The sequence below is a fragment of the Danio rerio genome, chromosome 2 (genome assembly GCF_049306965.1).
Source record: "Danio rerio strain Tuebingen ecotype United States chromosome 2, GRCz12tu, whole genome shotgun sequence".
In the NCBI taxonomy this organism is placed as follows: domain Eukaryota; kingdom Metazoa; phylum Chordata; class Actinopteri; order Cypriniformes; family Danionidae; genus Danio; species Danio rerio.
Genome location: NC_133177.1, coordinates 36,275,052 through 36,302,619, shown reverse-complemented (window position 1 = coordinate 36,302,619; position 27,568 = coordinate 36,275,052). Strand labels below are relative to the sequence as shown.

The 27,568-nt window shown below is 32.6% G+C and overlaps 1 protein-coding gene across 1 annotated transcript; it reads right to left on the bottom strand.

Moving 5' to 3' along the window:
• Positions 1-1,997: 1,997 nt before the first annotated feature.
• Positions 1,998-4,149, bottom strand: klf17 (Kruppel like factor 17). Its single transcript, NM_131723.1, is given in 3 exon segments — positions 1,998-2,496; positions 2,608-3,574; positions 4,006-4,149. Coding segments are annotated over 3 exon segments (1,230 nt in total). The 5' UTR covers positions 4,093-4,149; the 3' UTR covers positions 1,998-2,320.
• Positions 4,150-27,568: the final 23,419 nt, after the last annotated feature.

The window sequence follows — 27,568 nt, the reverse complement described above, 5'->3', positions numbered from 1 at the left end:
TTTTGATTTGAAAATTCTTTCCTGGGATGTTGATTTTTCTGCAAATCCAACACAATGTCTGCAAATGTCTATTGAAGTGGATCAAAAAAAAAAAAACGCATCAAAATTGTCCTAAGACAAGAATGGGTTGTTAGGCAGTTTTAAGACAATTTTGATGGATAGTTTTGATCCAATTTAAATGCTGCCTATAAAGCTATAAGGCAATGTAAACATCCCATTCATCATACCACTAAAAAAGTACTTAGTCTGAAATCTTTTGTTGCAGGTACTAACGCACGTAGTGTTTGACTTCTTGACCATCTTTAGTTTGAGACCCCACGAAGTCGTGTGGCTAAACTGACGGTTTTGAGACATGAGAGGGCGACATACTGCAGTTTTTCGTGACGAATATAATGACAGACTGCTGTATTCAGTCCGACTCAATTGAAGTTATTATTAACAACAACATTTGTAATTATAATAATTATGATTGTTACCGATGATGGTGATACATACGTTAATGATAATTTTAGATTAGTCACATAGCCTACTGTTAAATTGTTGCTATTAAAACTAAAATAATTCTCATTTAGAACAATGTCTTTAAATTTAGTTTAGTAACCTGACAGTTCTTTCAGGACCAATAAGAGTAAAGTTATAGCATTTAAATCATTTGTAAAATGGTTAAATATAAAGATAAAATATAAAGAGACAGTATGTGAACACTGTAAAAATGTATGATCAATTAGCCATGACAGCATATGTTTTAGGCCATTTTAACGTGTTCTAAATTAATTATATAAGTTAAGCAGGCTGTGTTATTCAGTTTGACGTTATATAAGTTCAATAGACTTATAAGGTTGATTTGATTCAGCTCAAACATTTAAGGCAACCAGGATTTATTACAGTGAAGATAGGGTATGGTAGTATTTACAAATATACAACTGAAGCTGTTTTAATTTAATAGAAAATCATCTTTGTTAAGCTTCTTTGCCACAGTCTACATAAGCAAGCTTTAGATTAACTGAATTGAAGAAGAAACCAACAAACTTTTTTTTTTTTTTTTGTTTAATAAGTATTTCTATCATATCACCTATTTTGGATGCTGTCGCTATATTTGTTTTAACTCAGTATTTCTATTTGTGAGAAGAATATATATATATATATATATACATACAGTTGAAGTCAGAATTATTAGCCCAAGAGCAATAATCAAAGAGCAAGGTCATTTTCACAGTATGTCTGATAATATTTTTCTTCTGAAGAAAGTCTTATTTGTTTTATTTCGACTAGAATAAAAGCAGTTTTTAATTTTTTATGAACCATTTTAGGGACAAAATTATGAGCCCCTTTAAGCTATATTTTTTCTTGATAATCTACAGAACAAACCACTGTTATACAATAACTTGCCTAATCCCCCTAACCTGCCTACTTAACTTAATTAACCTAGTTAAGCCTTTAAATGTCACTTTAAGCTGTAAATGTCTTGAAAAATATCTAGTAAAATATTATTTACAGACATCATGGTAAAGACAAAAAAATTAGACTAAAAATTAAACTAGTTATTAAATTTATTATGTTTAGAAACGTGTTGCAAAAATCTTTTCTCGGTTAAAAAGAAATTGGGTAAAAAATTAACAAACAGTCTAATAATTTAGGGGGGCTAATAATTCTGACTTCAACTGTATATATATATATATATATATATATATATATATATATATATATATATATATATATATATATATATTTGTGCAATAGTTTCTTTGTGTAGATATTTTTTCTCTTTGGGCCAGTTGCAAAAAAAAACAGCATAGTAGTCTTATTTATTGTTTTTCTTAATCATAACTTTTTAAAAACTGTATTTTGAAAAAGAGTATAGCGGCTAGTTACCCCTTGGCTAATCGTTGGTTAAATTAGTTAAAGCAGAATCTTGCAACATCTTGGCCATAGTTATGCAAAAAGCTTCTGGTTTTACACCTTACATGTCAAGTGAGAAAAGGAGACAAACAGCGGAGTACAAAAAAGCAAGGCTTTTAATTATTCTGAAAATTCATGAAAAATACTCCCTGACTTGATACAAATGTATAAATGGGAATACAAAAAAAAAAAAACATATATACAAAAGTATGGGTCCTGCCCCGTTTTTATACATCTGAAAAAGTACTACATAATTTACCTTCTAAATGAACAAGAATCTCCTTCAATTAAATACTGTCATAATTTAAATCAAATGACATTTTACCGCTATTCACATATAACTGCTGTCCCAAAATAGGAGTTGTCTCGTCGATATAAATCCTCTTGTTGCTTAAAATAGATATAGTCTCTCTCTTTATGTTTACATGTGCCTCTTCATGTGCAGAGCCAGGTGATCTGAGCGGGAGAAAGCCCTCTCGCACAGGTGGCACTGAAATGGCCTGTGTCCGGTGTGTTTCCTGTAGTGACGCGTCAGTTCGTCTGACCTGGCGAACTTCCAGCCACAACCTTCCCAACTGCAGTGGTAGGGCTTCTCACCTGTGAACACGACGAAAAGAAACATTTAGTATTGCATAAAAAGTTTTTTAGGTATTTAAATGACAGTTATTTAAAAAAAAAAAACTTCGAATTTAAACCTTCACCACATACCTGTGTGCGTCCGCATGTGCGCTTTCAAATGGGAGCTTTTCGTGTACGTTTTCCCGCATCCAGGGAATTCACAACTGTGCGTCGCGGTCCTTTTGCGCGCCCAAGAGCGTCGCCCTCGTTTTGGCTTGCTGTCTTCTGGGCTTAAAAATCCCAGGAGAGGTGAGGATGGTGGAGTCAGCATCACACCTGGCATGGCCGGGTGATTTGCCCGCAGTGGTTCGCTAAACATATTAAAATGTCCGTGGTACTGTTGATGCTGGGCGTACTGAGGTGGAAAATGCGCATTGTTTATAAACTGCTGTTGATGCGAGATGTCAATGTGATGCTGAGTGTTCATCTCTGTCAGGATGCAGTCTTTCCTTCCTAAAATGTCCCGAGGCACATCTTGCTGCACGTGATGCCCGTACGTTTGATGCTGCATTACGCGCTGGGGTTCTTGTGCGTAATAATGACCCATGTAGTCGTTTACCATCATACAGGATTGCTCTTGGTTCTCGGTTTTAATTTTATATCCCGCGTTATTCGAGTTGGTCAGGTGTTGTTGGTTTCGTGTGTTTAGAGCTCTCAGTTCAGTGTACTCCAATCTGTCTAAATGTCCTTTCAGATTATATTCGCCCTGATAATTCATGTCCGGGGTAAACAGTTCGGCTACCAGACTGTGTCCTGGACGTGAGTTGAAGTTGGTGCCACAGTAGGCGTTAGGGGTCGGGTGACATCCATCGCTGTCATACACGGTGCTGCAGCTCTCCGGTGATTCCGGGAGGGAATAGGCGGGCGGCGGTGCTGAGGTGTTGTCGTTGTCAGACGTGACCGTGTTGGACAGAATAAACTCTAGATCCAAAAACTTGGAAAGATCATCCTCGTCTTTGGCCAAAGGTGGAGATTCGACAATGCTGAACTCCACCTCAATAAGGGGTCTCACGTCTCCAGCCCTTGGGTTAGTTTTTGCTATATCAACTTTCCAGTCCTGGAGAAAAAGAAAACACAACTTTCGACTTAGACTGCTTATTTCTGCAGACGTTGAAGTAATTTTTATTCTAGTCCTAATTATTAGGACAGTTTTAAAATCTACAATAAACATTTAGCAGTTGCCTGTGTACGACTACCAATGTGTCAACTTTCTAAAAATAAATGTTCTATTTGAAATGTACAACACAACCTACCACAAACAACTTTATCTAGGCCCGTTTCACTAAAAACTTTAAGCTTTTACTTTCTTGAAGTGTAAACATATATTAGCTGATAACACAGTATAACGAACTTAAGTTTGTTGACGTAGGCTACAATGTTGCTCAGATAACCACTACTCATTTTCTAACAGTTAAAAAAGTAGCTACAAACAAACACGCTGAAGTACAGAAATATCCAACATTTAAAACATTAATAGGTTGAACTCACCCGAACTATTTCAGACTGCTTCTCGTCTAAAATGTGGTTGTTTGAAAAGGTATTTATCGAAGGCAACATCGCATCTGCAAGAGCCATGTTGCAAATGTTAGGGAACTCAGAAGGTGTTTACTCTCATTCAGTCCGAGGCAGACAATGCGTCTCTAATATGTTTGGCTGGATGTCTACCTGTCCCATTATAAGGAGGGTCTGAATGCATAGTGGGCGTGTTCTCATGACGCTTGGGATGTAGTTGTAGCCTATCAGATACTTACTCTGGCTGTTTTCAACAACATGTCAATATAGTTAAAGTACAATTGATTATTTGGACGTTAATTAAGCGTATCTCATTATTTCGTTAAATTACAAATAGTAATTTATGTTGTAGAAGATAAATGAGTTTTATGATGATGTTCTCTAGTATAAATTACAAAAAGAATCAGTTTGTCTGCAGCGTTTTCATGTTAATAAGCCTATAAACATCACACAATATAGACTAATTGGTTATAATTATTATTTTATAAGCCTAACCATAATACTGAAAACTATTTCATCCCAACAGATTTCCGTATGTGTAAGTCCAAAAATGGATATGAGATTCGTTGGATGTTTTTCCCAAATTTATTTTCTCATTTGTAAATCCATGTGCTAAAGGGGGCGCCACAAACCCCTCTGTCCAGTGAAACTTCGTGCAGTTTTTTTTTTTTTTTTTTTTGGAGGGACGTTTAAACATCATGTTGGTGAATTATAAAATACATTTAAAAAAATCTAAATTGTAATAACAATGAATGATTTATTTAAAGGGGCTAAATTATAGTATATACTTAACTAAACAAGTAAAAACAAACAGTTAAAATATATATAAGAAAATATCAACTACAATCATTCCTAATTATTTTTTAAATAGTAAAACAAATATGTGGCAGGCTAACCTATCAAATAGAACTATTGTGGTTTCAATAAGCCAACTACATTGCTGTGAGTTTCACCTCTTCATTCGTATTAAAATAGACCTGATCTCATATGTCTGAAATAAGTATTAATTTATCCGTCCAACTCCGGCTCAATTAACATTTGAATAACCAGCTGTAAAATCTCGGAGCCATCGAAACAACATGATAATCTCAATGTTCAACAATGCAGGTACATGTTAGTTAATGATCTCTGAGTCAATAGACCTCTTCTTTCAGTTGATTAAAATGCAAATGAACGGGCTAATGCTCTCGGGCCAATGTTTAAAGACAAGGTGGCCAGCGTTAAACAAAAATACTCAGTTCCAAAAAATGCCTCCGGGTCCGGGACGTGGCATTAAATATCTTCGCCACAATCTAAATGTAGATGAACATTTCAAAAGTACTTTTTATCGCTTTTAAAAGGCACATGCTTGTATTTCAAGCATTTTTATATGAGCGTTTTGCGCGCGCAGCTTCTGTTCTGTGTGCGCAAACCAGCAGCATTTGCACAATCGGATTCTTTTGCAGTTTATATAGTCCAGTTATTTTTACCCCATCTACGTAATTCAGGATCCGCTACAATCGCATTGTCTGGACAGACGTGGAAATGGAAATGGAGAGAATTTCCTGAAATACAAAGGGTGTCCTTTTCCCCAGCACAGGCAGAGTACAGTTTATTTATTTTCATTGTAAAGAATAATTACAGCTGAGACGGCAACAGACGTGCGAAATCCAGGACAGCAAACCGAATTGATGATTTCAGTTCTGTGTGCACATCATTTATTAAATGCAAATATGATTAAACAGCATAATAATGATAATTAAATCGAATACATTTCATCGTTTTTAATTCATCAAAATTATTATTATTATTATTTGTAGGCACCGGGTTTGTTTGAGATAGTTTGAGTTTTTTTTTTTTTTTTGGATAACGGCCTGCACTTGTTTAAAAAACTGGAGTTTTGTTTCGTTTTTCCCTCTTTTGTTGTTTTCTAAACACAATTAAGGAGATAGCAGATTTACAGACAGGACGTTTTCCCGGAGACATGTCGTATTTACAAAATGTCTAATTTGGCCAGCGTTTAATGTCCAATTTAACTGATCCATGGATAAAAATGGATATCCCACATATATGCAATTTTTGTATCAAGAAAATAAAATGCTGATGCACTGGTCCTGGGGATATAAATAAATAATTAATATATATTTTATCCAGTATCCCTTAATGCATGCTTTTAAGATTATCATAACGCTTAACAATAACATTGGCATATACAAAAAATATTTTTTGGGTGACTCCACAATGCACTTCGTATAGTTATGGTACTGTAAAGAAAAATCATATTTGTTGTTCCATTGTAAGATGAAATGGGATCTATGCCCTTGGCTGTGTGTGTTGTTTTTGCATAGGCTTCTAATTTCATTCTTGGTTTTTCCAGCATTTCCCTGATAACATAATACAGAAAAGAGACCTTTAATAAATTCATGAAGCACATCTGACACTAATTAAACCCTGGTTTTTACACATCACCATTTTAATTGAATTTAATTTGTCACTTGTGTGACAAGATGAAACAGATCAGTTCACATTTATGTTTAGGAACAAACACAGAGAGCTATAAATGATTATATTTTGATTTATTTAAAAACAATTCCACTTACAATGCATAATGAAGTGAAGCTATGTAAATAAAACTTGCATTTATTTTCTAAATAAAACATTTTATAATTGTTGTGAGGCAAACTGTGCTTTTTAACAGATAAAGCAACAGATTAATGGGTATTTAGTCTAAGGCATGCATGCCTTTTTTGTCGGATTTTTGTTGGATTTTTGAGGAGATCAGATAAGGAAAATGTTGATTTTATGAAGGAACACAATCCCCGAGTCTCCACCCTTCCACGCTTATGGTTTGTGAATGATACGTGAGCTTTGTCAAGTATATACTCTATGTGCATGAGATGCTGTTGCAAATGTTTATGCTTCCTAGTTTTCATGCATCCATATCTCTTACTGCACATATTTAATGGATTCAATGTTGTATTTTACTTTTTTTTTTTTTTTTTTTTTGCATTGATGCTCATCTTCAGTTCACAGGAATGTAGTTGCACTGATATATGTAAATCAGACTGCAGTGATACAAAAGAGCTGCATTTGCTTCTCACATTCTCACATGAGGCTGGACAATCAAACACATTGACCCAACAGATTGCAGCCTGAATTTATGCATACACATCTATTTATCACCTCTGCATTGAAGGCAAACAGGCAGGTTGTAGCAGCACTCCTTAAGACTTGTTGAGAAGAAGTGCCCTTTGGGGAACACGGGTCCCTTCATCATTTGTTATACCTCTCAATTTCAGCATTTAGCATTGTGACTAATGGTTGAGTCAGACACCGCACGATTGCTTCAATCCAAAAAAAAAAAAAAGATCTCCTGCTTGTGCCATAAACACTTGTTAAATATGCTATTGTGTTTATACTCTAAACATAACATTCAATATGTGATTTATTTTAATTTACTAGAACTTAACATTTATTTTTGGTTGTTTGATTTGGACATTCTGTTGATTATACTCACTTTTTTAAGCATTATTAAGATGAAATATTGCTTTAATTTACTCATTCTTAGCCCATCTAAGATGTAGTATACTGTAAAAATGCAGGTTTCCACACAATTCATTCATGTTGTCCCAATTAATAAGTTAGCTTTAAACTTTTATAAAATTTGTGGTTTGATCATAAAAAAAATAAGTTGTCCTAATTAAACTTCAAGAATTGTGTTGTTTCTGCACATTCTAAATGACTTTGAACAAGCAAAAATGAATTTTGAAGTGTTGCCTTTCTTAAAAATAAATAAACTTTAAAAAAAATCTTAAAAAGATTGCTGAAACCATTGTGCTTGGAGATTCCTGAAATGCAAACCTTTTGACAGTCAATCAACAAGAAACTACAAGAAACTGAAAATTATTTACAACACAATTACTTTTAAACCACAGCCTTGGCAAATCGTCCTGAGCTATATCACAAACAAACAAGCGAGCAAGCAAGCAAGCCAACAAACAAACAAGCAAACGAACGAACGAACAAACGAACGAACAAACAAACAAACAAACAAACAAACAAACTATTAATTAATTAATTAATTAAACTTACACCTTTAATTTTTGTGGGAATTATCCCTAGAACAATCCCAATATCTGCATAAATGTTTTCTTTTGATTCACTGTAAATAAATTGCTGGGTTCCACACATTTCCTTAATGCTGTACCAACAGAAATCAATTGGGATAACTACAAAACTAAGTAGATTGAACAAGAAGCAATTAAGTTGTCCCAAAAAACCTCAAAAACTGTGCTGTATCAGCTCATTTTACATGAGTAGCTTAAACAAACAACATAAAAAAAATCCCAATATCCCAACGTTATAACCTTGCAAAATATCATGGTTTCACAGTATCACCGTATTGTGATTACTACCCAAAAATAAGATCTTTTTAACAGTCTCAGTAAAAAAAAAATAAAAATAAAAAATAAAAAACTATTTTTGAACAGTAAACATATCAAGCTAAAAAATTGTATTAAATAATTGACTTATGCTGTCTTCATTAGTTCCAAAATACACACATTTCTTTACAATACATGAAAAAAAAACAAAAAAACACTTAAAATATTTACCTTAGGAATGGTTTGAATACCATGACTTTTCCAAACCACGGTAAACCTTGAAATTGGTTATTGTCCCATACTATATATATATATATATATATATATATATATATATATATATATATATATATATATATATATATATATATACATATATATATATATACATATATACACACACACACACACACATACATGTGTGTATGTGTCCTTTATATAGCTAATGAATTGAAACAGGAAATACTTAAAATAATAAAATAATATAAAATAATTAAACTAATAGAAAAATACATTTAAAATAGAAGATCTGCTCCTTTCCCTTTCATTGTTCTGTGGTGTTTAAGAGCAGGTAATTACCTATCTATCCCTCACCAACTCAACCACTTAGACAAATTTGTGTGGACATAGAAGCAAATATTTGTGTCCACTGCACGACCACCATCAGAGTCTTCCACTCGATCTTCCTGTGCTTGTCTAGCCCACAAGAACGACAAAAGGACAAGTCCTTTCACTTCCACTGGACCATGATGAAAATCCAAGACCCATTGCGGGGTCTCAGACAAGACAAGGTACAGGTGAGGACAAAAACCTCTGTCGACTCAAAGGTGGTCTGAATGGCCCTGGGGCCAATTTAACCCCACAAGTAGTATTTGCGAATTAAAAATAATCAAGAAGTTATATTGAGGTGCTACTCACTATGTTTACTGATGGCCTCAATTGCCATTTATTTGTATGTATTTCACTCAGCCACTGTGTGTATATTGACAATCTATTCTAGAGTCTCCTGAATATTAATTATGTCAAATCACCCAGCAGGAGGAGAAACTCAATGCTATCTATCATAAATACTATCTAAAAAGAAACACCAAACCTATATACCTTTGCAGAATTATCAATGGGCAAACTGCATGGACTACAAAATGTGTGGGCCAGTGATTGAGAAAATCATGGCATATGGAAAATGGAAAAATTATGAAAAAGAAGATAGTGAGGAAATATAAATACTGAAACCATGTCAAACAGCATATTTTCCAGCAAAACAGCACACAGATCAGTGCCATTGTGACTTCCAGTAGCTGCTGCTCCATGTCTCTCATCTCCCCTGGAGGCCTCTTTGTCTCCAAGTGTAATTGCTTCTGCCTGCTTTGGAGGAACTCTTGTCTGGGGACACAAAACTTGTCTCTGTGAATGACTGCATGTGTCTGAGGTCAAAAGTCCACAAGAGCTATTCCATAAAGCCCTGTGCTCCCACATGCCAGTGAGCCAAAAGTCTACTCTGTCTTTTTTCTTTCATTTTTTGTACTTTTCTGAACACAATTCCGTGACACATCCATAACCGACCATCAGGACCAGTTCGAACATGCAGAGGACAAGTGTATTAGCAATTAAAATAATTGTATGAGTAATTTACTCACATTTGAAATTGAGACAGCTCAATTACACTGCCATTCACGTAACTCGTAACCCACAAGCACAATTTCTGCCGTCAATTACACACCTTCATGTTATTCAAAAACATTTAGCACTATTTTATGCGGAAATATAAAGTGTTTTGTTTGTTTTGAATACAAGAACTTTCTCTCCATGCACAGAAAATCATAAAAACATTTTATGAATGTGACTTAAAAAAAATATATATAAAAAATGGATCAATTCCAATTCTGACTTTAACTTTTATTTATAACTAATATGATTAATATAATTACATCTCACAAATTTGACTTTAAATTGTGCAATTCTGAGAAATTAAGAAGTGCGGGAAGGTGTTTTTTTTTCTCAGATTTGTGAGCTATGAACTTGAAATTGTTAGAAAAAGAAGTCAGAATTCAATTTAATTTGCTTATTGTCATGTGCACAGTAAAGGAACTGCAATGAAATTCTTACTTTGCCATCCAGAGTGAAGTTATACACATAATGTACACATATACAATTGAAAATTATTAGTCGCCCTTTTAACTTTTTTTCTTTTTTAAATATTTCCTACATGATGTTTTACAGAGCAAGGAAATTTTCACAGTCTGATAATAATATTTATTCTGGAGAAAGTATTATTTCTTTTATTTTAGCTAGAATACAATCAGCTGTTAATTTTTTTAAAACCTTAAGGTCAAAATTATTAGCCCCTTTAAGCTTTATTTTTTTTCAATAGTCTACAGAACAAACCATCATATACAATAACTTGCCTAATTACCCTAACCTGCCTAGTTAATCTAATTCACCTAGTTAAGCCTTTAAATGTCACTTTAAGCTGTATAGAAGTGTCTTGAAAAACATCTAGTCAAATATTATTTACTGTCATCATGACAAAGATAAAATAAATTAGTCATTAGAAATGAGTTATTAAAACTATTATGTTTAGAAATGTGTTGGAAAAAAATCTCCATTAAACAGAAATTGGGGAAAAAAATTAAAAAGAGGGTTAATAATTAAGGGGGGCTAATACTTCGGATCTCAACTGTATACACACAGAAGTGACAGAAATATAACTATGAAATGTGTGTGTGTGTGTGTGTGTGTGTGTGTGTGTGTGTGTATATATATATATATATATATATATATATATATATATATATATATATATATATATATATATATATATATATATATATATATATATATATATGAATGTAAACAATATATAATACTGGAGTAATGTAAACAGATGTAAACAATGTATAGTAGTTAATTGTTTAAAATTGTGCTTATTATGCAAAAAGGCCTAGAGCAATTGGCTTATGTGCAAACAACAGTATAATGGCCGGAGCAGATTGAGTACAATTGTATGCATTAATATTGCAAACTGTGATGAAGAATATAATGTGCTACTGAGCAAAAAATGAAACGTTTTTGTATCAGTTTAAAAGTCTGATAACTGATGCGAAAAAGACTTCTTGAAAAAAATGGCAGGTTCATATCACCAAATTTTGTAAATAGTCTATATCCAAATTGCAAGATACAAACTTGAAAATGTTTATGGGAGAAAAGCCTGCATTGAGAGTCTGACAGGTGGCAAGGTGCGGCTCAGTGGTTAGCACTGTCAACTCACAGCAAGAAGGTTGCTGGTTCGGGTCCCGGCTGGGCCAGTTGGCATTTCTATGTAATATAGATATAATAAAGATATTCTAAGTCTATGAAGAGTTTGCATGTTCTCCCTGTGTTTGCGTAGGTTTCCTTCACAGTCCAAAGACATGTGCTATAGGTGAATTGGTTGTAGTGTAGAGTGTGTGTGTGAATATGAGAGTGTGTGGGTGTTTCCCAGTACTGGGTAGCAGCTGGAAGGGTATCTGCAGCGTAAACATATATTGAAATAGTTGGTGGTTTATTCAGCCCCAAATAGATAAGAGACTAAGCCGAAGGGAATCTTAGAATTTCTAGTTTATACTAGAATGTTTGAGTTTACATCAGAATTGCAAATATATGTCAGAAAGTTTGCATCAGTATTGCAAGATATCAACTCTTAAAGGGAAACTATGATGAAAATCAGCTTTTGTAAGCTGTTTGGACAGAACTGTGTGTAGATATAGTGTGTCCACAGTCATATTGGAGTGATATAAACACAATAAGTCTCTTTTTTTAATTTCCTGGTGTTAAAATAGGATCCAAATCCCTCCTATTTTGAGGCCCACCGCAACGTGATGTAGAAGTGCGATTTCCCCAATCACAATTTGATTGACAGCCTCGTATTAACATGTCTCCAAAGTAACGCATTTAATCATATCAACAAGACAGGATGTGTGCAAAACAATCTGTTCGGTGTGCAAAACGATCTGTTCGGCTCTCTGTGATTATCAATCATCATCAAATGTGATCAAGAGTAAGTTTTACAAGTTTAAAACGTTTTTAAAACAGTGCATGTTTTTAATGAATTACAACAATTCTACTGTCTTTACCTTATCACCACAGCCGCATGTCAGTACAATTATAAAAGAATATGCTTCAATCCTGGATTGTGGACATTAAATCAGGTTTATTTTGTAAATTAACATAACGAATATCCATTAACGTGTATCCTGTAACATTTGCTGTGCAAAAACAGTGCAAAGTTAAATGCGTGCACTGTGTGTGTGCGTGTGTGAACTTTGTAACAACATTGTGTGTGACTCACCATTGCAACTCTATAACAAATACATCAAATAATCATTGGGAAAGTTCTTATTGTAGTATTTCTCACAAATGTTACGTGAGATCTGCTTCCTTCATGTCTGTCACTGTGCTGTTTATCTGACAGAGACACACTGATAGACATGTGGGAACAGTGATCAGGGAGAAGCAGCATTAAAGGCAACAAAACAGCTACATTGTGTTCAGAGCAGAACATTTCAACATTCTAAAAGTGTAATAAATAATCTGATGGGTGTTTTGAGCTGAAACATTAGAGACACATTCTGGAGACACTAAAGAATTATCTTAAATCTTGAAGGGGTAAAATAGGTGCCCTTTGATTATAAGGGTCACAACTATATGATTTTATAATAATTTTGGAGCCCAATGACATCGTATAAAAAGAAATGACGTGACGATGAGGAGTACATTGTGTCTGAAATACACTTTTTTTCTGTGACACTTTCCTTTAAGCACATTTTTACTTGTAGTGTTTTGGTTGAGTAGATTATCTCACACGTGAGCTGTTTCAAAATGTTTTCCTGAAAAACTAAGCAGCCAGGATGCGATAAATTGTACATCAAATCTGGAAATCGACCAGCCAAAACATTTTTATACAGAAAGAAATAACTATTGTCGTCACACATTCCATTAAACAATTAGCAAACGTTGTTGCTCTCTTTGTGTCAAGATTGCAGTATAGTTCTGACAACTGAATAAAAAGCAAAACACTAAGCGCAGCTTAAAGAAATAACACCTGCCCACAAAACGACAGCCTTTGTCCATCTGCCCACGGTGGGCCATGTTTTCATTCATCAGGGGTGACTTCTACTACATAAAGAATGAGGGAAAGCGCATTGGAGGGAAACCCATGCTATGAGCTCAGTGCCTTTCACTTCTGACAGACCTGCACTCTGCCTTTGTCACTGGTCTATTCATCCACTGACGCAAAACAAACGGAAAAATGGGAATAAATAGGAGTGCTCGACTTGATCTATGAACAGTAAGGAGAGAACCTTTGATTACAGTGCAATGCGACAATCACAGTGCATGCACAAAGTAAATAAATAGCATATTTCGGCAGCTACATCAGTGTTAGATATGGATCAGCTGCGTGATTACAGCCCTCACACTTTCTCTTATTGCAACAGGTTGGCCTCAACAGGCTGTAGGACTGCAGATAATGCCCATCACAAGACAAAAACAATGTTGCGTATTGTGTAACCAAAGCAGAGCATCAAGACCTGCAGGCTTTCAACACAAAATGAGCACAACAGAAGACTGAGTGCATGTATGAAATAGACCTGCTATTGTGAGCAACACTGCTTGAGTTTCCTGTACAATATGTACGGCACAATCTCCGTAAGGTGACCCAACTGGGGCAGTTGAAGTAGGTTTTATCTGTTAGCACCCTGGAGGTTTGATGGGAAAGTTAAAACCAACAACATGTTTTTCAACAATTATTTATTGGTTTTAAAAAAAGTCATCTGTTCAGAGTGTATTTACAAGAAGAGACATCTAAATAAACACTCAAAGCACTTTTAATATTTTTGCTGCTTGTTCAAACTTTTAGAATGTTTTTTTTTTTTTAAATCAGCTGAAACAACACAATTCCTACATTTTTTTGAGGGGACAAATTCATATTTTTATGTTCAATAATTTATGTTCAAAATTTAATCTGAATTATTTGATTTTTTTTTCGAACAGAAAAATCATACTTAAAAATCTTTGGAGAAGGATGAAGCACAAGCTTATTGTTTTCCCACCCAATTATCCCACACATTATTCATCTATTACTTCAGCTTATTTCTTCTTTTAGTTATCTCTTCTTTAAACATGAGACATATGAGATTTACATGAGACATATTTTATCCTTTTGGCTTCTTTGACATATTAAATGTTTAATTCCATTTGTACATTTACGTTTTATACCACAGACCCCAAAAGTTACATAGTTTTGCAAACAGCTATTATTTGAAATTTCATCATACCTTTTTTAATTTTATTCTTTTTCAATCACTTCAGTTCATCATTCAATTCTCTTAATAATATATATTTATACAACTTTTTAAATGAATATCCTGACATTGGTTGAGAATCTGTTCCAGAGTGTTGCATAACTTCACACCACATACAGACATACACATTTTTTTTAAGTTGTCCTTGTCTTCAACCTCCTAAGATTTTGTTTTTCTCTCAGATTATATCCCTCTTGTCTTTCTTCCAAAAAAAAAAAAAAATTGTATGCATGTATGCATTTCGGAAGTAATTTATTCCTAGCTTTAAACGCTTTAAACGTTGTGCTGTTTTAAATGTAACCAAATCATTAAACGTAAGTATCTTTAGTTTAAAAAATTAAAGGATTTGTATGCTCCAAATACCCCACATTTTCAGTCTGATTACTTTTTTCTGCATTGTAAGGGTAGCAAGTTAGATTTATATTTATTCCCCCAAAATTCAACCCAAAATTTAACATCAATAACTCATGTCATTGGCCCATGAACATTTCCTGCTTGTTATTTCATAACTGTTTTATAACTGTAACAAGAAGCAAGTCAATCATAACATAATGTTAAAACAGCTATCATAACATATCATAATATATCAATATTTGGCTCTTTTGGGATTCTTGGAAGCTATAGAAATTAATTATGTAAAACAGGAAATACGCTGGGACCATTGTTTTTGTTTAAACTCCTCAAAATGGTCGATATGGCAACAAAAGCGTGTTATATAACACATACATTGATTTAATGTCCGGATAAATCTTGCTTTATACACTATTGCTACAGTTTTACACATTATTTATTTGTGGTTTCCAACAAATTTTAGGATCCAATGCAACACTTAATTGCATATACTCTTTCTATAACTTCATAATCAATATTTAAATCTATATTATGACTACTTTTTAATTTCTTAAATAACATAACCTTAGTTTTACTTATATTAGACATTGGCAAATTTTTTACATAAAACCAAAATTTCAATTTATTAATTTATATTTTAATCAATTCCATGTAAACTCATTAATTAACTTCATAACTCCACTTAATTGATTTCTGAGATATGATTTGTCAAATTAAAAGGTCAGCTTAGCTGAAAATAAACATTCAGAACAAAACAATTCTTTTTTTAATCAAATCTGAGTGATATCATTCATTAATGTGAATATTGTTCACTCAAAACCTGGGCACTTTTACAAGAGATCACAAATATAAATATATATGAATTAAATACACTGGAAAACAAGATTTAAAGATGATTCTTTGGATCTTAAGCTAAGTGGTTTTAAACACTTTATTTGGGCAGAATTTAAACAAACAAAGTTGAACATTACTACATTTACTTTGTTTGTTTGAATTCAACCCATATAAATTGTTAGCAACAATTTTGCAGAAACCTTTTTTTCAGTGTAGTATATTTTTTCTATTATGTTTAGCATATAAACAGGGATCATAATTGTGGCCAAACTGCAGATTTCAGTGTTGTACTTTGTTTGTTGATTTTAGATAAAAGCTTAAATTAAATGCTAATATTTCATCTTGTGCCTTTTCAAAAACTAAACCTCTCACTTCACATAGATTATTATTGACATTTTTCATTGATATTTTATTATTGATATTTTTATTATTGATATTTTTAAGTTCAAAATAAAACTACCCCGATAATGTACTCCCTTGATAATTCAACCCTACTATGTGTTATTCTAGATGTTGATGTCTTTCTTTGTTCAGCTGACACAAAGGGCATTTTCTGAGGAAAACATTCTAGGAGTTTTCTCCATATAATGCACTTAAACGGGAACCAGCTTTCAATGAATTCCCTTCTGAACATTGTGACTTCACATTGGACATGTCATGTGAGACATACACTTTACAAAAATCCTTACAATAACAAATTTCCATATTTTGTAATTCATGTTTTATTATTTATTTATGCTTTTGAACTGCATTATGGGACCGTGATATATCCCCCAACAGCGTATGTTGTTTAAAAGTGTGAAAAAATGTACTTTTATTGACATTTTAAATAGTCTGAAGGGAAATCCGTGATGGTATTGTAAATTACAGTACAAAAAGCTGGCAATAACCTGCCTGATTTTCTTGTATATATAATATTTCTTATACAAATATAGCTTCAAACTACTAAAATGTCTTAAGTCACTCTGTTAAAGTTGAATTCAAACATCAAAAATCATCAAAACAGAAATCAAGATCACGTATTGCAATTCAAAACCACAAATAAACCAAAAACCTGTGAATTACAAAATAATTAACCAGTTAATTAATTAATTATTTTACCGAGTACGCAAATGTATTTGTTTTTATAAGGTGACCATGCAAGGAAAAAAGTCAAACACCCAATAAAGAAGGGAACACAACAATTACAGATAATTTGAAGTTCCGGCATACTCTAATTACCTTATTTTAACTCTTTTAACTTATTTTACATGAGTACACATACTGCACATGAGTTTTTAATGTGTGAAGTTGTGCACATGCAACATAGATAATTTTTTTAATAGGAAAAAGAGTTGGATCCTCAGCTTAGATCATGCTAATCCGCTTGTTAAGCCGTGACGTACTGTATGGAATACTTTTACAATTCTGTTCATAATTTTAGATAAAATCCTGGTGTACACATCAGTCATCACAAATACCAACATTTGAACAATTTCTAAAAAAATAATCAGTTTCTGGCCATCTGATATTAGGCATGGATACACAGTTGAGATCAGAATTTTTAGCCCCCCAATTATTTATATATATATATATATATATATATATATATATATATATATATATATATATATATATATATATATATATATATATATATATATATATATCAAAATAGATACAATAATAAAACGTCAATATAGAAATTTTTACAATGACAATAAAACTATGGGATTATTTAACCTACCCAAGCAAGTTTACTATTCAATTAACTTCAACTCCTTTAATTGTATTTTGACATTTCTTGCTATTAATATACTGGAGCAAGTCTATAGTTTGTGTATAAGTTCAAGTGACGTCACACTTAACAAGCGGATTGACACTATACCGATTCTACAATTTAAACCTTCAAACCTTCCTTGTTCTTTGTTGAAGTTAAACTATGAAGACAACACTTTTAAACATTGAAACTTGAATTATTTTTTAACTGAAGAAAGAAAGATGTCATTTGAGTGAATAATTCCTGTGGTGAACTAATCCCTAGACTTCATTTTGACCAGAGTGTTAGGTAAACAGACTTTCAAAGGAGAGACAGAAATCTTTCAAATTTGATTAAAAAAAATTGTGTTCAGACGATTGCATTTGGTTTACATTAACTAACATTTAAATGCTCCTTTGCGCACAAGTTTGGAATAATCATCTTTCCACCATTTAAGAGTTGTCTACAAAAATACCCCATGCAGACACCAGCATGAGGCCACATTCATTAAATCCTCCTTTGTTTGCAATGGAGAGTTCCTCGCAAATGATTTGTGGAATCAGACTGCAAATATCATCATTCACGCCACCTAATGAGATTAAAAAGATATTAATCTGAATTACCAGGTTAATTAAGTAGAACTAATTAACCATAATCATGCTGATAAGAGTGCAGCTATCAATGTATTTCACAGCCAAATATTTGAGGCAAATAGTTGCTTTAGGATTTTAACACTTAGGTTTAGTCTAGTCCTGGGCTGGACTTACATGACAACTAACAAATTACAGCATGCTGTGAGCAGCATGTTCAGACTCACAAAACCTAAAAATACTCTCCCCGCATTAATCAAAGCAGCTCATACAATTATCAATATTCACCTTTTCAATAGAAATAGCCCGTTTACAAAATGCAAATATTTTTTGACACCCTGGTCATTTCTGTAAGCATTTTGTTTAAATATTCTTCTCTGTGTTTACTCCTTTTGTGGGTAAATGCATTTTTCTACTTCATTATGCTTGCTCATGACAAGCAGACATTCAGGAAAAGCCCTACTCTGACGGTTAGCTTAGTTTAATAAGCAGTCAAGGTGTTTTCGGGCTTAAACAGGTGGAACTAGTCCCAGGTTGGCTGTTAGTAGTCAGGTCTTTGAGCTGCTAATAACTCTGAGAGACTCCAGAGAGCCTAACGGCTGCTTCACACTCACAGGAGACCAGTTCACACCTGACTAGGCTGATTTGTCACATCATTTGCTCACATTGACTCAAACCACTTTCCGTGGGACAAAAAAAAGGTTTCCAAGAATGTTTGAGCTGTTTTTGCCCATACATTGGGACCTAAAATCAATGAACCTATGCAGATGAATTCATTGTGGACATAAAGTCATGAAAAAAAAAAAAAAAAAAAAAATTATATATATATATATATATATATATATATATATATATATATATATATATATATATATATATATATATATATATATATATATATATATATATATATATATATATATGTGTGTGTGTGTGTGTGTGTGTGTGTGTCACATTTCCCCCAATACATTATTATGTTGTTTATTATTATTCATATTTGTTTCATATCCTACATTTTTTTCAGGACCAAGGCAAGAGACTAATAAACAGACAGAATAAAATGTCATTTAAAGCAATAACAGCTTATGTACCAAATTATCCAAAAATTATAAATGATTACAGTTCAGCCCCAGAATCATTCATTCATTTTCTTTTCGTCTTAGTCCCTTTATTAATCAGGGGTCACCACAACGGGATGAACCGGCAACTTATCCAGCATATGTTTTACGCAGCGGATGCCCTTCCAGTTGCAACCCAAGACTGGGAAACACCCATACTCTCTTGCATTTACACCCTTTTGTAGAAGTTATTTTCAACTATTAAAAAGATATTTTAGTTCTTTATTAGTATAATTAATAATACTTTCTAGTCATACAGATTCAAAATTACAAAATTAATAATGCCAAAACCAATTTTTGTCTTGATTATTGCATTATTTCTCTCAAGCACAACATTATGATCTGTTGTGATCATAATCAATCACCTGAAATAGTGATAATGAATTAGAATATTGCAGGAATTATCTCTGCCTTCATTTTGCATTCATATGCAAGCAATTATCAGAAGCAACACCGAAACCAAAAGAACAACAGTCATTGTGCAAATTGCACACATCAATATTCCGCAACTCGACTGGAAGTTGAGGGGTAAAAGGGGTAATTTGGGCCTAAAATCACTGTACCTTTCAGAGGAATTAAATTCTATGGACATAAAGCCATGAAAATTGTAAAGTTTAATGTGTCACATTTTCCCCTATACATTATTATTAATTAATTAATTAATTTTCTTTTCGGCTTAGTCCCTTTATTAATCCGGCCACAGCGGAATGAACCGCCAACTTATCCAGCACATTTTTACGCAGCGGATGCCCTTCCAGCTGCAACATATCTCTGGGAAAAATCCACACACACTCATTCACACACATACACTACATGCAAACTTAACACAGAAAAAAGTCAGGGTTCATGATGTTTTGTTATGTATAATAAATAAAGTCAAACAAATTCAAAATGACAAAAATAATAATGACTAAAGCAATTTTCGTCTTGATTATCGCATTGCTCTAAAATTCTCTCAAGCACAACATTATGATCTGGTATGATCAAAATCAATCGACTGAAATAGTGATGATGAATTAGAATATTGCAGGAATTATCTCTGCTTGCATTTTATATTCATACACAAGCAACTGGCAGAAGCAACACCAAAATCAACAACAGTCCTAAAAATTGAAAAGGCTCATGCATCAAAAATTTCCCTGTACATTAATATGTTTTTTTATAATTAATAATATTTGTTTCATATCATACATTTTTCCAGGACCAAAGCAAAAGACACAGAATAAAATGTCATTTAGAGCAATAACAACTTATGTACCAAATTCTCTAACACTTATAAAGGATTACAGTTCTGCTTCAAAATACTAAATAATTTGAAATCTTCATATTTTGGCACTATCCATCAAACCTAACGATTTTTCAGCAAGATGCTTTTTAGCTATAAAAAAAATATTATTAATGACATTTAATATGATGACGTTACATGTATGTTATTTTCAACTGAATCTATGTAATAGATATTTTATTTTATTTTCAATTAGAAATGCTTTCTATGAATATAAACATAAAATTATATATTCTATTATAGTCTAAAAGTCTACTTGTAAAGTCTACTTTCATTACTTTTGTTATGTATAATAAAGTTATACAGATTTGAAATGATAAAATTAATAATGACAAAATTCCAATTGTCCTCAATATTGCATTGCTCTAAAATTCTCTCAAGCACAACATTATGAGGAATTATCTCTGCCTTCATTTTGCATTCATATGCAAGCAATTATCAAAGCAACACCGAAACCAAAAGAACAACAGTCATTGTGCAAATTGCACACATCAATATTCCGCAACTCGACTGGGAGTTTCTGTTTAGCACTGGTCATGTTCTCTCCTCCATGTGCTGATTTCAGTACATCCAAGCAGGATTTACAGGATAACACGAGGAACAAAGCAGGCCTATTATCTACACGAGTAAAGGGTGGTCTTCCCGACACACTTACACACACACACTTACACACACAGACACGCACGCATGCACACACACCTCAGGAATTCCTGACATGGACTAATGCCAGGTCAGCCAGAGCCACACCAACGATAATCTACTTTCAATTTGTCTGCTGTTAGAAAATAGAAGTGTTTCTGTAGGCGGGCATGCAGTTGGCGAAGAGCCCTCTCACGTGGCAGAGTCCTAAACTGAACCACCTAAAGAGCTGTTAGTGCACTGGAAGACAAATTAAAAATGAAAGAAGGAGAGAGAATTGCATATTGCATGTGTTCAGAACATGTGACACTTCAGAGGAACAGGGAAGAGGAATTTTCAAAAGAGCTTGTGGTAATAATACAAAATATGCCAGTAATGTAAACACTGCTTAAACAATAGTGATATTTTTTACCTTTTCTAAAGCACCTTTTTGAAGTTTACATTTATAAATACATTGTATTATCACACCATTAGAAACATGTGAATACATACTCCCTGAATATAGGCAATGTACTTTGGTGCATTTTGGAACAAAACAGATTATTAAACAGAAATATTTATTAAAATGATATTTTAGTCACCAAACGTACTTAGAAATAGAAAGATAATACATTTAAATTCATGCAAAAATAGAAAACTACAACATTTCAACAAAATTTTTTAAATTTGTTTCTTTTTAATTTTTCTATTTTTAAAGTTGTATTTAATATTTTTTTTTATAACATATACATTTAGGTTTACTACATTTCGGACTATTTTCATAACTCATTTTGTTAGATAAGCTCCAGATTTGGCTTCAGTACTGACTAATCTAATGTTTATGCACAAATATAATACTGTAAAGCTGCCACTATAAAATATGAATTTAAATGAAAGATTTGTTAGGGGTGTTCTCATATTTGCTGAGCACTGTATGCACTTTAAAGTGGGGGGATTTTGTAACACTAAACAAAAATTATAATTTAGAAATTAAAAATTAGATGTCCGTTTAAAGTGGAATATGCAGTCAAGCTTGTCTTAAGGTTACTTCACAGTTGTTTTACTACATTTGATTAACCATTGTTAATTTGTTAACAGTGTGAAATTATTTAAATATTAGATTTTTGGTTTTCATTTTATTTTAATAACCTAATTGTGTTCTTGTTGATTTTTAAAAGGGCTATTTCACCAAAAATGAATATATACACACTCTTACACTCAAGTGGTTTTAATTTTTTGTGATTCTTTTTCTTCTGTTGGTCTAAAAAAAAACACTGTAAAAAATATCCAGTAAATTATGTTACAATGATTTAAAAACAGCTCACGTAACTTATACAATTAATTTAGAACATGATTAACTAAGTTTAATAAAATACAATGATCTAAAAACATATGCTGTCAGGACTAGTTTTTCGTAGCTGTGCTGTTAAGCTATTCAGCTTAACATGCAAATAAATTTTGTAATCTGTAAGCCGTGGCAAAAATTAAAAGCTTTTGTTAAGTGTCTGTGACTTTGAAAACAAAATATTCCCATGTAACAAATGCTTCATATAAATTCAATATTAATTTATTTATTAATGTTTCTGAAGCAGTAGACGCCATCATCCCACTCGTCTGTGCTTTCCTGTTTGTTTTAGTTTTTTATTGTGGCCGTAGTTTGGTGCAATTATGATAGGGTGGAATGAAAGTGTGCAGATGCAGTCACGCATTTGCTCTGGATAGTAGAAATTTAATTTTATATATATATATATATATATATATATATATATATATATATATATATATATATATATATATATATATATATATATATATATATATTATGTTGCAGCCTCTTGCAATTAACTTATCGCAACAATTCAAATTGCGATTTGATTTTGATTAATCGCACAGCCCTAATTGATCTTTTTTTTTTTTTTTTTTAACATTGAAGATATTCTAAAGAATGTTGCAGACTATCAGCAATTCACATCCTAAGTACGAACCAAAAATACCATGGAAGTCAATGGCTGCAGCTTTTCAACATTTTTTAGTCTTCTTTTGTGTTAGAAGAAAGATACTCAAACAGGTTTGGAACAAGTGAAAGATGAGTAAATGATGACAAAACTTTTATTTTTGATTTAACTATCACTTTAAAAAAATACATCTGTAAAAATATTTTTATTGTAGTTTTATTGTAGCCTTTTGTTTTTAAGTTTTTGTTACTTAAAATATAGGTAAAATACAGTCAGACATGTTTCTTGTTTGTCTTGCTTAAACAACATCAGCACAAACATTGTTATATAAATATTATTTAAACTTGATTCTTGTCATTTGTAAGGGAATTATGTATGGATTTCCCTAGGTCAGGCTGTATGTTCCTCTTGTGACCGTGTTTATTATACTGCAGTGTTAAAACCTAATCAGCAGTAATCACTTCAGTACAGGGCAGACTGACCACAGGCGGCCAGTGATAGAGTCCCAACTCTAACCGAAACACAAGAGGGGACGACAGATAACACTTCACTCTCTCACACACTACTCTCGCTTTTCTCAGAACAAACTGAGAGAGTTGACAGTCAGAACATACAGGAAGCTCCTAGAAAGCACCTGACTGACAGATGGACATCTTGTGAACTCTGCTCATTTACTAGGACAAAGACTAATGTTAAGATGTGTTTGGTTGATTAGATCACAAGTAGAGATACTAGTGCTCACACCTGATGTTTAGGTACATCTACTCTTATGGTCCCTTCTTAACACATTTCTGTTTTTTAAAGGTAATGTAATATTGCAGAATAATATTACAAAACAGGCCCACACAGTTTACATATACACATACTGTACAGTCCAAAAACATTTACTCATTTATTTTAATACTAAAATAGTGAAATTAATTTAACATACTTCAGCAAAAAAAAAACATTTTGGATGAAATTCTTTCTTAATAATGAGAGCAGGAAGTGCTTTTCATACCTGCTAACGTTACTAAGATGCGATTTCATCCTAAATGTATTTATTTGTTTATTTATTTATTTTTTGCTGAATCTCTCATCATATTTCTCTGTCAGCCTGTCTAAAATCTAACATGTCAAAATTAATTGAAATTTGCACAAATATTGCGCTGCAAGGAGCAAAACTAGTTTGAATTTAGGCCTACTTTGGCTAATGAGCATGGAATAAGCGGGATAATCAATGGCTTGCCGTGCCTTAAAGTATTTTAATGCACTTCCCTGCGTGTCGTGTGGTCCTTCGCCTCCATGTCGTGCATTTAAGCCCTTTAACACAAGATAAGCCATTGATTATCTCTTACATTTTTACAGCTTTAGCCTTTATTGTCAAGAACAACAAAATAATATCTTAATTTTTATGTAAAGGATCAGCTGTTTTCATAATGGAAGAAGACGTTCTGGTAACTAAAATGTAATTCCTCTTTGTTGTTTGATTAACAGCACATTAATGGTTTTACAAATAAAATAGGGCAACGCAGTGGCACAGTAGATAGTGCTGTCACCTTACAGCAAGAAGGTCGCTGGTTTGAGCCTCGGCTGGGTCAGTTGGCGTTTCTGTGTGGAGTTTGCATGTTCACCCTGCGTTAGCATGGGTTTCCTCTGGGTGCTCCGCTTTCCCCCACAGTCCAAAGACATGCGGTATACAGGTGAATTGGGTAGGCTAAATTGTCTGTGGTGTATGAGTGTGTGTGTGTGAATAAGTGTGTTTCCTAAAGATGGGTTGCGGCTGGAAGGGCATCCGCTGCGTAAAAACATGCTGGATAAGTTGGCAGTTCATACTGCTGTGGCGACCCCAGATTAATAAAGGGAATAAGCTGAAAAGAAAATGAATGAATGAATGAAAATAAAATAAAACATTGCAAACCTATTGTTCAAGAAGAAATGCACCTATTTACTCATTCATTCATTCATTCATTCAAATGCACGGATGTCAATGGCTGCTGCATGGTTTCCAACATTATTCTTGTTTTGTGTTCAACAAAATAATTAAATTCCTAAAAGTTAAGAACTACTTTAGTATGAGGAAATATAAAATTGAATTATTGTATGAACTATCCATTTTAAATACAAATAAAATATAACTAAGAAAAAAAGAAAGAAATTACAGTGTACATGTTATGATATCCCTTTCTGTTTTGTTTTAGCTAAATGTGGAATTTAATGTGATACATTTTTGTGATTTGTGAGATTTCATTTATATTATATATAAATATATGTATATGAATATACTTTCACAGCATATAAACATTTAAGAAAATAACAGACAAAATATAGTTTTAGAATCAGGACTGGTAAAAGAAAATGTGCTTTTAACATTTATTCACCTTTAAACCAAACCAAACCAGAGTGTATACAGGAATCAGGGAGTGAAATTTGATTTTAAGACCTTTTTTAAGACTGTTTCAATACATTTTAAGACCTTATAGCCACTTTAGGTTTCAACTGGAGCCAAGATTTTAACTTACAGCATATTTACTAAATATTAATGTAAGAACTAAATCCAAAACTAAAACATTATTTATATACTGAATAAAAATCTATTAAATCGAGATAATTTAGTAGGTTGGTGCATATAGAACTGCAGAAATACTGGTATTGCCCTGGTTTCTGCAGTAAACAAAGCAGCATGATGTCAAATCTAGTATGATTTTCTTGATTTCATAAACTGTAGCATCCTGATATTCGCAGAATTAATTCAGGCAAACTTTAGCATACAACCATAGATTGCATAATCAAAAATTATATTAAATTGAATACCTTGCAAAATAGCATTTAAGACTTATAAATATTTTTTAAGGGCCTTACATTTCTCTACATTGATTTATCAAGCTTTAATACTTTTTAAGACCCTGTGGAAACCCTTATATTGTACATTAGCGTTTAAATCCTGTTGGGCATCATACTTCAACATCGAGTCCAGCAATGTTGAGGACTGAGGCTTATCAAACACACTTAACCAAACACATTTTCAAAATATCACAGAGGGGGCAAAAAGAAAGCGAAATGAGTCGCGCTCAAACCATTTTAGATCATTTTCACACCTATGTTTAGTGTTGTCCACTTGTGACTGGATTAATGGAAATGCATCTTATTATCAGGTGCAAACAGGGGCTGGTATATGGTCATCCAGGGCAGTTGAAGTCTGTTTTATCAATTAGCACCCTGGAGGTTTGTTGCGTGATAATACTGAAGAGTATTTTGTAACTCTAGTTTTCAGATCTGGGGCATCAGATCAACAAGTTCCAGTGCTCATCACCCACTGGCTAAACTTCCTCTCATGTAGTGTTTAAAGACCTGAGGCTTGTAAAACGCTGTTATCTGAGTGTTGAAGAAGGACAGAGAGCAGGGTCACTCACACTCTCTTATCTTTGATGACCATCGTATCCTGGAGAAAATAAACTACTGCGCTGGAGCATTAGCAGCTACTCTTGCCCCTTTCTAATGTATGCCAGTCAGCTAAATCATATTTGGTTCAGGTTTTATTTTAAGTTTAGTTTATTTTAGGTTTTAAAGCATTTATTTTCATGCTGATTTATGTGTTGATTGCTGATTTAAATGATTTCTTAAACACAAAAGAGGGGACAAAAATTACTTGGTAAAAGCAAGCTGTACTTTGAATTGAACAACATTTTGGAAGTAAAAAGACCAGACTAGAGTACTAGAAGTAGTCTTTGTTTTTTTCTGTTTTCTTTTTTAAATAAAGTGGTATCAGTATTAATGTGTGTAACATGTTGGCACTGCTTAATCATTTTGTAGATCATTTTGGGATAATTATTCCTGAAAAACATGTCAGTTTCTACAAATGAACGAATGAGTGAATGAATGAAAAAAAAACATTAATAATAATAATAATAATAGTAATAATGATAATAATGATGCTAATAATAAAATAAATAATAATAATAATAATAATAATAATAATGATAATGATAATAACAATAATAATAATGATGATGATTAAATAAAAATATTTTTTTCGCTTTGTAATAAATTATTTTCAATAGGAATATATTCACCAAATTACTGCAATTTTGGTTAAAAATATTCAAACATAAGATAGATGTCTGAATAAATAAATAAATACAACTTTAATTATACTAATTATTATACTAACTATACTATATTAACTAATAATTATACAAACTATTTTATTCATATTACTTATTCTAACTCAATATTTTTAGAGCTAATACATGATTAAAAAATTATAACATTTTTCCTGATGTCACTTTGCTAAAAATGTACTTAAGAGAGTTAATTTCATTAAAAAAAGTCTATGGATTCAATAAAAGCAAGACAGTCCAGTAGAATG